General features: G+C 45.8%; 1 protein-coding gene across 3 annotated transcripts in view; it reads left to right on the forward strand.

The window, feature by feature from the left end:
* Positions 1–91: 91 nt before the first annotated feature.
* Positions 92–12,626, forward strand: part of IFT122 (intraflagellar transport 122) — a 31,733-nt gene continuing 19,198 nt past the window's right edge. Inside the window, exons 1-13 of one of the 3 annotated variants that reach the window (XM_010131159.1) lie at positions 92–154; positions 1,087–1,171; positions 2,131–2,209; positions 3,002–3,078; positions 3,511–3,577; positions 4,467–4,613; positions 6,519–6,594; positions 7,148–7,339; positions 7,715–7,853; positions 8,462–8,664; positions 9,131–9,268; positions 9,895–10,059; positions 10,869–11,066. In XM_010131159.1, the coding sequence (XP_010129461.1) occupies positions 4,501–4,613; positions 6,519–6,594; positions 7,148–7,339; positions 7,715–7,853; positions 8,462–8,664; positions 9,131–9,268; positions 9,895–10,059; positions 10,869–11,066 (1,224 nt within the window). In that variant the 5' untranslated portion in view covers positions 92–154; positions 1,087–1,171; positions 2,131–2,209; ... (1 more) ...; positions 3,511–3,577; positions 4,467–4,500. Of the gene's footprint in view, positions 155–1,086; positions 1,172–2,130; positions 2,280–2,866; positions 3,079–3,510; positions 3,578–4,466; positions 4,614–6,518; positions 6,595–7,147; positions 7,340–7,714; positions 7,854–8,461; positions 8,665–9,130; positions 9,269–9,894; positions 10,060–10,868; positions 11,067–12,626 lie in introns of all 3 variants that reach the window. The other 2 variants (XM_010131158.1, XM_010131160.1) reach the window with 2 other exon arrangements.

The raw sequence follows: 12,626 nt of genomic DNA on the forward strand, positions 1-12,626 counted from the left end.
GACATAGTCTTCAGTGCGCAATTGGCGGGTTTCGCTGTGGGCGTCTTTGATGTTAAAGGCTGTGTTTCGGTTTGGTTTTTCCTTTAGTATTTATGATCTTGCATTCAAACCGGATGGGACTCAGTTGATAATTGCTTCTGGAAACAGACTGCTGGTAGGAAAACTTTCTTTCCCTCTTGCAGTCACAGCTTTACGAATATGATTTCTTTCCCATTAACTTATGGATATAACCTACCAGAAATCCTCTTATCTCTGCTAGTCCAGCCTTCCATCTACATTTATATTAATGCGTGTGGACTGTAAAGTGTTTCGAAGCTTTGTAAAATGTTTCTTACCAAGTTCTAAGCTCTATTTCCAAAAGTAATGAGATTTAATTCGCTTGCGTCATCTCATCCTCTCGCACCTCACCCGCTGGTTTGAAATCCATTAACCTGCACCCAAACTTGGCACAATGGCACGACTGACAAATACTGTGCTGTTACGAGTTTCATGCAGATCTCTGAGAAAAAGGGAAAGAAACTCAAATTGATGTCCTGACTTTGTGGGAAGCTTTCGCTAGAGGCTTTTGCGGTTCCCTGGGTCCACTTGCCCCCTGCCAACCTCAGCGGGCGCAGCTCAGGAGCCGCTCTGTGCGGGTCCTGCAGGGCTCTCAGATGGGACAGAGGTGGAAGCTGCCGGGAGGGTGACACGGTTAGGGGGCTGTAGGTCAGAACTGCAGCACAGCCGCCTTTGTTACTTGCAGTGCTTGCAGAATGATATGTTCAGTGGTGTTTAAACGTTTAATGCAGGGAAAGAAGTAAAAAAAAGTGGCTAAATGAGCTGTTTGGAAATTTCTTTTGTGCACTTGATTTTCTAATCCTGAGCCTCCTTTCAGTTCGAGAAGTGTTAGGTTAAGGAAAGCTGTTTCTACTCTTTAAAATGTTTTGTTTTGTATGGAGTGTCCGCTACGCAAAAAAAGCGAACTCACTAAAAAGTGTATCATCTTGTTGGCCATCAGTAATTTTATATCCTAGTCCTTGCTGGAAGATTTTTATGTATGTTTTTCTGATTGCATGTTTGTGTTTTGTTCTCCCCCTGTTTAAACAGGTGTATGATACTTCCGATGGAACCTTAATTCAGCCCTTGAAAGGGCACAAGGACACTGTGTACTGTGTGGCATATGCTAAAGATGGTAAATATCCCTGTGGGGGCTTTGCTGGTCTGGGTTCTCTAGTGCTTGTCCTCTGCTGGCTGTTGCCAGGTCATAGACAGAGAAATTGGGGTTGTGCTGGTAGCTTTTCTGAACGTGTGTGAGCATGGGTTTGCTCTGGTTTTTCATGGGGAGTTTGAGCTGCCAGACAGACGCTGCGTGTGGAAGTCCTGTATTTTAACACGTGAAGTTACCTGCTGGCCCAGGAGCTGCAGCCCCCGCTTCCCCCCACTTCTGCTTCAGTTCAGTGTGTGTTTGAGGGGCAGTGGAGAAGGCTGACCCCACCTGCTGCTGGTTTTCATTCCTGCGGTGCCTCTGTCCCAAAGCTTCCCCATCTCTGATCATTCACGCGTTCCCGGCTCACTGCAGACCTTACTCACCTGCCAGTTCCTTCGTTGCCTTGTTCCCCGGGCATTTACTGTCTGTGGGCCCAGAGGCCTTCCCCTCAAACGCTGCCGTGAAGATGTGGGGATATCTGTGAACATGCTCCACTTCCCCTCAATGCTGTTAACATCATTCTCCCGCCTGCGCCTGACAGCGCTGGGAAGGCTGCGGCCGTTTGCTTGTGTGACTGGGCTGGAGTGGGTGCACTCTGTGGGAACAAGAAAGCGATGTCATCGGAGTTTCACGTAGCTGGAGGAGCTGTCACATCCAGACACAGCAGCGTTAGGCCTTCTTCCCCAGCGGGGAAGAAACTGTGCTTCAGGGACAACCTCAACCTCCCCTGGCCCAACTTGAGGCTGTTTCCTCTTGTCCTGTTGCTTGGTCCTGGGGAGAAGAGACCGACCCCCTCCTTGCCCCAACCTCCTGTCAGGGAGTTGTCAGAGCCAGAAGGTCTCCCTGGAGCCTCCTTTGTTCCAGAACTTCTTGCTTGCCCTTTGATTATTAGGAGTGAAAGTGATTCTTGTATGAGTGGGATTTAATTTCTGCTTAATTCCTAGGCAAACGTTTCGCATCTGGCTCAGCTGATAAAAGTGTGATAATTTGGACTTCAAAGTTAGAAGGAATTCTGAAATACACGTAAGTGATGCCTTTCAGTTCGGTGCCTCTCAAAAGCGGCTTTGATGATGCGCTGCCGCTGTCAAAGAGTGCGTCCCGCTAGATTTGGAAGATGTTGACTGAGGTCAGAGAAGACGCTGGGGAGCGATAGGAGCGGGGAGAAGAAGAGAACAGTAGAAGGATCTGAATGAGGCAGGAAAGCAATTACAGGCATAGAAGAGAGTGGGAAGTCTAGGTAGATCTCCGGGTTGGGAGGGCTGGCAGAGAACGGGGGAGACTCTGTACAGATGGAACGAAATGAAACAGAATATGACTCTGGTCTTGTGTAATAAACAAAACTAATGCAGTTCTGGTTCAAGACCAAATTCAAGATAAGGTTGGTACTCTCGGTGTATTTCCATCCTTCTTCAGGCTTTGCTTTTATGTCATCCCTCTTACACAGCTTCTTCCAGTCCTGTTTCTGCCTGTGTGTACATTTATTACTGGTGGGTGTGCACAAGCCGGGGTCTTGCTAGCACGTACACAAGCATTCTTGGTTAGAGTTTGGAAATAACCTTTAATCCCATCTGACAAACCACCATCCACGTGTGTTTTTTAGCTCCTCTGGATGAAATCCATCGAATCCTGCCACTTAGAGACAATTTTGGTCAGGTTCGTCACTGCCGTGCTTGGCAGTAGCTGCGTGTTAATTCAACGTGCTATAAGCTGATGGATGATTCCTGGCATCTGGTGAACCTTGCAGCTGGTGCCGAGGGACAGAAACGGGGGTGCTTAAGAACAATTTATTGAAATTCACCTTTAACTTGGTTCTAGGCATAATGACTCCATCCAATGCGTTTCGTACAACCCTCTCACTCATCAGCTGGCGTCCTGCTCATCCAGTGATTTTGGTATGTCGTCTTCCTCTCGCTTTGCCATTAAGCCAGTGAGTTCGACTGCATTTGTGTAGCCCAGTGAACCGCAGGAAGGTGCAGTTCTCTGTGTCCAAAGGAGATGTGATACAGAACTACTGCAGTTGGTACCGAGAGATGGTTCCTTCAGTCACTTAACTCTGCTGGGAAGGGCTTTGTGCTGAGGTGCCCCAGGTGAAATGTGCTACTTGTTACTACGATTCATCGCAGAGACACCCTCTGTTTTATGTAATGGATTTTTTTCCCCATTTACTGGTAAATAATAGATATTTGAATGTTGATGTAGTAGTGGATAAGACTTTGATCCCTCTGAAGTCCCGGTGGAGTTTTCCAACGATACTAGTTCCTAATCTGACCCCTGGCAAATGCTCACTTGTCATTCACTGTGGCTTTTTGTTTGCTTCAATCGAGGCTTGTGGTCTCCTGAACAGAAATCAGTCTCTAAACATAAAACCAGCAGTAAGATCACTTGCTGTAGGTAAGTGTGAAGGATTACCCGTGTCACTTATGTTTGTAATGGCATTAATAGTTTATAGTAGCATTTATAATGCTCCAGTAGAAATACAACTAATATTGATCAAAGAGGATTTGTTCTTTCTTGTGTAGTCTTATCAGAGAGCTTTTCTTCCCCCTCCCCCCCACCTCCTTCTTTTTTGATAGCAAAGGGGTTTGGTTTTCGTTTGATACTGCTTACAACTGAATTCTTCTGAAGACATCAGAGGGGTGTTTTGGGCTAGAGCAAGTGTCTTAATTCTCTCTCCCTCTGTTAGCTGTCTTGTGCAACGCAGTAAAGCCAAGTTAGAGGAAAAATAATGACCCTGTTTGTTTGTGGAGCTGTTCATCTCCCGTGTTGTCGGCATTTTCAGTAGGAGGAGATACTACCATTATGGGGAGCCTGAAGGCAGGGTACATTAGTTTGTGTGAAACCATCCCTCTAGAGCAGAGACCAGAATAGAAACCCTGTCTCCTCTGCCCCACTCCAGTCAGTTCTATCTCATCACTGTTCTAAGTGTGGCTTTTAAGACAGGCTGGTCCACTGCCAGCACTGCCATCCCCAAAAACGTATCTGTTCCCTCGCACATGTTAGAAGTATTGCGAGCAGATGATGGCTTTACATTTATTTTATTTTATTTCTACATTTTTAAATTTCTGTGTGTGTTTTAAAATGTTCTTGCTGTAGTGCATGCTGTTGCCACAAATGTGGATTTAGATGCATAAACAAACTGTAGGATTACTGGCTACCTCCCAGAACTCCCTCTTAGAAATGTATTTTGATCTGCCGTCCCTGTCTGAGTGTGCTGCACCATCCTACCTTCCTGCTGCTTGTTTTCGGTAGTTTGCTCTTCACTATGTGTATGTTTTATCAGCTGGACAAATGATGGCCAGTACCTTGCTTTGGGGATGTTCAATGGCATTGTCAGCATACGGAATAAAAATGGTGACGAGAAAGTTAGAATAGAGCGTCCAGGAGGAGCTTCATCTCCAGTATGGTCAATCTGTTGGAATCCATCCAGGTAAATCATTTCACCCTTCCTCGTTTCATGCTGAGTAGATAATCCTTGGCTTATTGATTGCAGAAAGACTGCTGTCCATTAATCTGCTGAAACAGATTAATGCCATGTCTGTTTCCTTTTTTAAGTGATTATCAGTTGGGGTTTTGGCTTTGCTGCCAGTCTTTAATTGAGTGGAGAAGCTGGGGAACAAATTCCACTTAGAATTGTAGAATCACTTGGTTGGAAAAGACTTTTAAGTTCATTGAGTCCAAGCATTCTGCCAGCACTGCCAGGTCCCCACTGCCCCCTATCCCTCAGCAGCACCTCCACACGGCTGGGAAACCCCTCCAGGGATGGGGACTCCACCACTGCCCTGGGCAGCTTGGGACAGGCTGAGACAACCCCAGCGGGGAAGAAACTGTGCTTCAGGGACAACCTCAACCTCCCCTGGCCCAACTTGAGGCTGTTTCCTCTTGTCCTGTTGCTTGTTCCTGGGGAGAAGAGACCGACCCCCTCCTTGCCCCAACCTCCTGTCAGGGAGTTGTCAGAGCCAGAAGGTCTCCCTGGAGCCTCCTTTGTTCCAGGCTAACTGCCCCCTGGTTCCTCAGCCGCTCCTCCGCACATTGTGCTCCAGAACCTGCACCAGCTCCGTTGTCCTTCTCTGGATGCACTCCAGCCCCTCAATGTCCTTCTGGGAGTGAAGGGCCAAAACTGAACTCAGATTCGAGATGTGGCCTCAGCAGATCTCGAGAAACTTCTATTTTGTCTTTGTGTTTGATTTTTGGTGGAGGGACAGGTTCTGTTTGTATTGAGGGAATAGAGGGGAGCTGGTTTTTTACTTGAATTTAGAGGGAATATTGTCCCAAATATTCCCTCTAATCCCAAATTGCTATTCCAGTAGGTGGGAGAACTTTTGGAGTAGAGCAGATGCATGAGAGTAGAGGAGTTGGTCCACAGCTCGTTAGAGGGGAGCCCAGTGCTGGAGCCCAGGCCTGGCCGCGGGCAGTGTAGTCAGACAGAGGGAGAAGGCCACAGGGAAATGTGAGGGGTCTCCTCATCTTGTCAGTGAAACTTTGAAGGAGCATACGTCTATATTATCTAGAGCAGTAATTCACAAAAGGACCAAGAGCAGAGAGCGTTATGCAGGGTGCAGAATCGGGTATTCCAAAGGCAGGAACTCCTAGGTTAATAGCTGCCCGTGTGGCTGTGATTTGTTCTGCTCGTGCGTGCTTGTTCTGAGATGGCTCGTAAGAGTAAGACAGCGTGTTGCTTTTCCTCACAGATCTCTGCGTTGGGCGCTGAGTGAAGGGAGGTGCACATTCCACAGTCAGCTTTTCATTAGCTTTGTTGGTCCATTTGCCTGTTCAATTTACGGGTGATTTGCGGCAGAATGTTCAGAGTACCCTCTCCCTTCTGCCAAGGCGAGTGGCTGTGGAGAGCTGAGCAGACCGTGTCAGAAGACCATGGTTCACAGATCTGAGACCTGCAGCCTCTCCTTGGTCCGCTGCTGGTCTCACATGAACAATTTATGGGGTTTTCCCTGCCTTACACTGATTCTTGCTGTTCACTCTTGCTCAGCCTGTTGTCTTTGATGTTATGGTGGCTTTGCAGTGCCGTAGCCTAGACCAGCGTCTGGGTGCAGGTGCTTCGGCTGTTGGAGGGACTTTCATGGCACCCACTGCTTGTATCGCTGTGTGTGAGGGATCCATCAAGCACTGCGGTTAGTCTGGTAAAGGAGACTGACTTCTCCTTCACGTCCCCTCGGTTTTAAATGGCAAGATGTATCTGCTGTCCTTTCAGCTTGTGGGCTCTTTAAGATGATATGAAGTAATTCTGCTATCCTATTGCTTGGTTCTGTTGAGCTAAAACTTAATCATAAATCACTGTAGAATTACTACATAATTGTTTTTCCTTTTTGTTTGTTAGGGATGAGCGCAATGATATTTTAGCTGTGGCAGACTGGGGCCAGAAACTTTCCTTTTACCAGCTCAGTGGCAAACAGGTATGGTTTAGAAAGTGCATTTGAGAGTGGCAGGGTATTTCTGATCCTGGTTTGTGTCCTGTGTTCAAAGTGTCTGCACCCTAGTGCTTTATTCGCTGCATTAACTGTTGTCTGTTCTTCCAGCCTTTGAGGACTCTGCTTTTATTTAACCATCTTTTCCTTCAGCTTTCGTTTATTCCGTGGCAGCTCAGCTGCTTTCTACAGTTTTTGTATGAAAGCCCTTACAACTTTGTTGACCCGTGTGATATAGTTATCATTCTGGAGAGGATATCTTTGTACTTCTTTCAAGTGGTCGAAGTCAGGGTTTTGTGAGCTGCCAGCATTCTGGTTTGGGACTGGAGGGTGTCTTGGCTGTGGTTCAGAGCTGCCTTTGGGAATCTTAGTGTAGCCAGTGGCTCTGCAGTATTGAGAAGCTGTGCATGGCTGGAGGGATGAGAGGAACTGTGTCAGTGGTGTTTTTAACGCAAACACTGGTTGCCTTTGGGATAACATGAAATGAGCCTTTTGTTAGTGTTTCTGACTTTGTAAACTTCTTTGTCATTTTCCCTTGTAGATTGGGAAGGACAGAATGCTCAATTTTGATCCTTGCTGCATTAGCTATTTTACTAAAGGAGAGTATATTTTACTGGGAGGCTCAGATAAACAAGTTTCCCTCTTCACGAAGGACGGCGTGCGCCTTGGTGCCATAGGAGAGCAGAGCAGTTGGGTGTGGACGTGCAAAGTTAAACCAGACTCCAACTATGTGGTGAGCAGGAGCATTGCTCTGACGTTTTCACAGACAGTTTGTTGTGTAAGGCAAGACCTAAATTTCAAACTCAGCTTCACTGTACAAATGTGAAGAGATACAGAGCGAATTCAAAAGCAAACAGCTCCCCCAATAAAACAAAAAAACTCCAACAAAATAAACCCAAACCCACCCACCCAACACGGTGGTCTCCACGGACTGCGAAGAGATCAGTCCTCGTTTTGCATTGCACTTGAACTAAGTACAAGGGGGCTGTAACTGGTACCAATCTATGCGTTATGCAGGAGAAGGAGGGTAATCCTCATGCAAACACTGCACTTCTCCAGTTCTCAGCTACGTGTGCCAGCTAACTAGAACTGCTTTCTTTGTGCTCAGGCAGTAGGATGCCAAGACGGAACAATATCCTTTTATCAGCTGATTTTCAGCACTGTTCATGGCCTTTATAAAGATCGCTATGCTTACAGAGACAGCATGACTGATGTTATCGTCCAGCACCTCATCACTGAACAAAAAGGTAATTTCACACTTGCAGTCAGGCCAAAGCTTCACTCTCTTTCTGTTTTCCTCTTGTTTTTTTAATTAATATGCATCAGAACACACGTACCAGGCAGGTATTGTGACTTTGACAGCAAAACCGGGGAACACAGTCAGTAGGATGAGTGTGCAAACTCGGGTGCTGGAGGATCAGCGCTGGCAAGTTTGATGAAGGATGTGGGGATGTGAAGGGACATTGGGAGGGGCAGAGGCTTTAAGATAAGGTTTTAATCTCTGCAAATGTGATAAAAATACTGTACATCATGTGTAGCTTTTCTGTTTTATTACTTGCTGCCTCAAGGGTTTGTGCTGATTTTGTTTCTTCCTATCCATTGGCTATTTGTGGGCGGGAATTGAAGTATTGCTCCAGAACGTGCTGTTGACCAGCAATAGAGGGTGATAAATTCTGATGGGGAAAGTAGATTGTTTAGATGGAGAACAGCAAACACATCTGAGCAGGAATCTGCTTTTGATTTTGGAGGTGCTTTAGGAAGATCCAATTTTATTGTGTTAGGCAGCTTTCTGATTCCCGTGCCTGTTATTTTCATGTCGGCCTATCCTGTGCTGTTCTGTGTTTTTTCTCTCCAGTTCGAATAAAAGGCAGAGAGCTTGTAAAGAAAATTGCAATCTACAAAAACAGATTGGCCATCCAGATGCCAGAGAAAATCTTGATTTACGAGTTATACTCAGATAATTCTTCAGATATGTCTTACCGGGTGAAGGAAAAAATAGCAAAAAAATTTGAATGCAACTTGCTGGTCGTGTGTTCGGATCACATTATTTTATGCCAGGTATGTGCCTTCAAGTCTTGGGGTGCATTCAGAGTTTCAGATAGCTGCACGAGTCGCTGGTGGGGAAAGAAGGTGCTGTACAATCTGTTACGGTTGTTCCCCAAGGTACCAGTGTGTAGTGCTGCTGTGACGGGCAGCACCGCCGGACTTCTGAGCGGTGTCTGTGGCTCCTCAGTAGGACAGTCTCTGTGGTGCTGGGTAAATTAGCCCATAATCCCGGTGAACCTCTGGGCAGGGGAACTACTAGAAAAAGCAGGGTGGGGTTTGGGGTTGGGGGGAGTTGGTTTTGTTTGTTTGTTCATAACATCAGAAAACTTTAAAGAATTCCTCCTGTTCAATTGGCTTTGGTATGTAATTGTGGTTTTGGTGTGTGAAAGTAGGCACACAGGCACAGACGCAGCACATCAGAGAGACAGGCTCTGGTCTTCACCTCCATGCAGTGCTCTGTGTGTTGTTGTGTCCTCAGGAGAAAAGACTGCAGTGCCTGTCGTTTAGTGGTGTTAAAGAACGGGAGTGGCTGATGGAGTCTCTTATTCGGTATATTAAAGTGATTGGAGGACCTCCAGGAAGAGAAGGCCTCTTAGTTGGTCTAAAGAACGGTCAGGTAACACGTAATGTCTGGTTTGAGGCTTTTCACTGCAAATAAAATCTGTTCTGTGCTCTGAGGGGGAGACCTTAGAGCAGCCTGCTCTTTTACAACCCAGAATTGTACATGACAGAGTCTCATCTTGTGATTAAACCCTGATCTCTTCTATCTTGCACATTCTGTGGCTCTAAAATTCACACGCACATTTACCTTTGTCAACAGCCCTTAAGTTGTGAGGAACAACTGACAGAAACAGAGTTGGTGATCTGAGAGAGGGTTGGTTTTTAGTGGGGGTTGGGGGGGGTGTACTCTTCTGATGACGCTTGTGACGGTGTGGACACTGCCTGCTGCACAGCCCAGTTAGCAGCTGAAAATGTCAAACTGGAGCCCAGAGGAATCGATGCAGAGGACAGGAATGTTCCTGTAGTGTGATATTAATGTAACTGTTTAACTACCAGAGCATTAAACCACCTGGTATGTGTAGCATGTGGTTTATCTGTAGGGATTGCAGCCTGGAGTATGGGGAAACAATTCTTTTCAAGATATCTCAAATGGGAAGCTTGGAATAGCACTGATGTTTGTACCTGCCGTGCTGTTTCTAGTTTTAGGAACAAAAAGGGTGTTTTTGTTTCCAATATGCCCAGATTCTGAAGATATTTGTCAACAATGCCTTTGCCATCGTGCTGTTGAAGCAATCCACGGCTGTGCGCTGTCTGGACATGAGCGCATCCCGAAACAAGCTGGCAGTGGTTGATGAAAACGATACTTGCCTGGTGTATGATATTCATACCAAAGAGCTGTTGTTTCAGGTAAAATTTGAAGTGGTTTTTTTGTTTGTTTGTTTGTTTTTTAAAGAGGGAGGCAGGAAGTGATGTGGAGCACAGAACACACCAAAAGCATTGCTGTGCAGACACCCGTAACTGTCTTTTAAGCCTATCATTGATCAGGTTTTGTAGGGTTTAGCGGTGATCTATTTCTTTGTCAAACTGCCCTTTCAGAGATGGTAGACAAGGAGTTAGAAGACAGTGAGCACCTGCCTGTGACCTTTTCAGTTTAATTTTGCGCTCCAACCTGCTTCCCTTTGAAGCATTACAGCTAATGAGCATTCTGGCTTTGTCATTAGTACGAACAGAATTAAAGGCTAAGCTGCTCTGTTACTGCTTATTCCCAGAGTATGAAATGAGTAACGGCAGTTCTTTCTTCACTGGCAGTTTAGCAGTCACTCCAAAGGGTCGCTGGTTGATGGTGATGAAACGTTTTCAGAGGACACTGGATGGGAAGTGAAGTGCTACCAAGACAGGGGCAGAAAAATGATCAATTAGAAGCGCTGTCTAGCTAACGGAGTGTTAGTGCGAAATTCTGTGATGTCATCTACAGTTCCATAGTACCGGTCGTTAGTAAATACAGAATGAAGGGGGGACGATTAGAGCTGTTTATTAAAATGTAAAATATGTCTCTAAACCTGTGTAGGAATACGCAAGGCTTTTGGAGTGTTACAACTGACAGTGAGTGTGTGTACAGCTGGGCTCTAACAGGTCGGACGCTCTAGCTGAAGGACACGTTTCTCAGGAAAGATGATGTGGTGCATCTGTGGTAATCGTGTTACTTTGCTCGTTAGGAGCCCAACGCTAACAGCGTGGCTTGGAATACGCAGTGCGAGGATATGCTTTGCTTTTCTGGAGGGGGTTACCTCAATATCAAAGCCAGCAACTTCCCTGTCCATCAGCAGAAACTTCAAGGCTTTGTTGTGGGTTATAACGGCTCCAAGATCTTCTGTCTTCATGTTTTTTCTATGTCAGCTGTTGAAGTCCCGCAGGTAATCCTTTAATCTCATTAAGTGTCACTTTACATTTCATAAACATCAGTGTTTAAGAAGTGAAGAAGCTTTTCTGAGATTTACTCGTATTCCATTATCAAATGATTGCAGTTCACACTTTCTTCACCGTTACTGAAGCTCTGTTGCATGATCTGTTTTCTTTTCATTGGACATTGATTCAGCTAACCTCCTTTTTGCTGTTGTTGATCATTGTTTCTAATTCTCCCTTGCTACTTGTGAAGGCACATAAGCTAAAAGCCAAGATGAAGACACGGTGCAGGTGTTAACTTTTTCCCCTATTCTTACTGTAGTCTCTCTACGTAACTTCTCTCAAGTTGTAATTTCATTTTTTTATGAGTACATCAAATACTGTCTTGCTGTTGTTTCATCTGGGTGTTTAGGCAATATTTAAGCTGTATATTTTAGTCTGAAAGTATAGTACATGTGTAGTCTTTATATGCTAAATTTAGAGATTGCCTTCCACAGAATGCTATCTTCTGTGTTCTGGGAAGAAATGGAAAGGCCTAAAGCAGTCCAAGAAACAGAACAAAAAAAGGAAAAGGAGAAAGATTCTGCCTTGCACAGCCCAGTGTGGGCAGGATCTGAAGCTACAAGTCAAAGAAGGCCAAGGTGCCATGTGTTTTTAGGAGCTCCGGATCCCTGTGTTACAGGCCCCTCTCTGTTCCTCGCAGGGGTTTTGTGGATCCGTAATCAGGCTCTGGGTTGTCTGGGGTGGGTGAGGTCCAGGGTTCCATCGGCCAGGCCTGGCACGTGCTTTGTCTGGCGGTGTCTTGCTGTAGGTACCAGTACGCCACAAAACTGTTGTGAAGTGGCACAGAGGCAACTTTTCCAGGCAGGGAGTACTGAAAAGTGTACAATTTCCAGATAAGTTGATCAAAATAACAGAGAAATCAACCTGCAGCGTGTCTTTGGTCACAAACCCAGAGGTCAGAGTTATCCAGCTGCCCTGTTCCCCATTTGCTCAGCGGTTTGAGCTGTAGCCGCAGACCCTGCGCTGCAGTCTGTCTGTACCACCCTGCAGTTGACAGTTTCTCCCTTTAATTCCCTTTTAGGGTTGGCCCTCGAGGTTAGTGGCTGTTGGACTTAACAGTTGCAGTCTTGGTAGAACAGCTTTGTCATGGGGGTTGGCACAGAGGGGCAACTTCCTCATGGCACCTCTTCCTGTTGAGTCCGAATCTTTCCACGGATGCTCCACACTGGGCTGTGGTGCCACTTCTCACACTTTCAGCCTTTGAGAACAAACTACCTGCTCCTTTGCTCTGCTTCCACAAGATTAAAAAACCCCCACCTTAATGTCTCATCGTACATAACATTTAGCATGTACAATGCTCAGGAGAATTCACATTCGTAACGACTTCCACTGTGCTGGGAGCTGAAGCTTTCGAGATGGATGAATTTGGAATATTATTAACCCAGGTTGTCTAAAGATCCAGTAATAATCATCCCAGAACATTGTTCTATTATACAAAAACCATACATTTATTCTCTGTGGAGCTCATAATGGTTGTGGTTAGAATATGATTTTTTTTTTTTTCCCAG

The sequence above is a fragment of the Buceros rhinoceros genome, unplaced genomic scaffold, assembly GCF_000710305.1.
Source record: "Buceros rhinoceros silvestris isolate BGI_N320 unplaced genomic scaffold, ASM71030v1 scaffold20412, whole genome shotgun sequence".
In the NCBI taxonomy this organism is placed as follows: Eukaryota; Metazoa; Chordata; class Aves; order Bucerotiformes; family Bucerotidae; genus Buceros; species Buceros rhinoceros.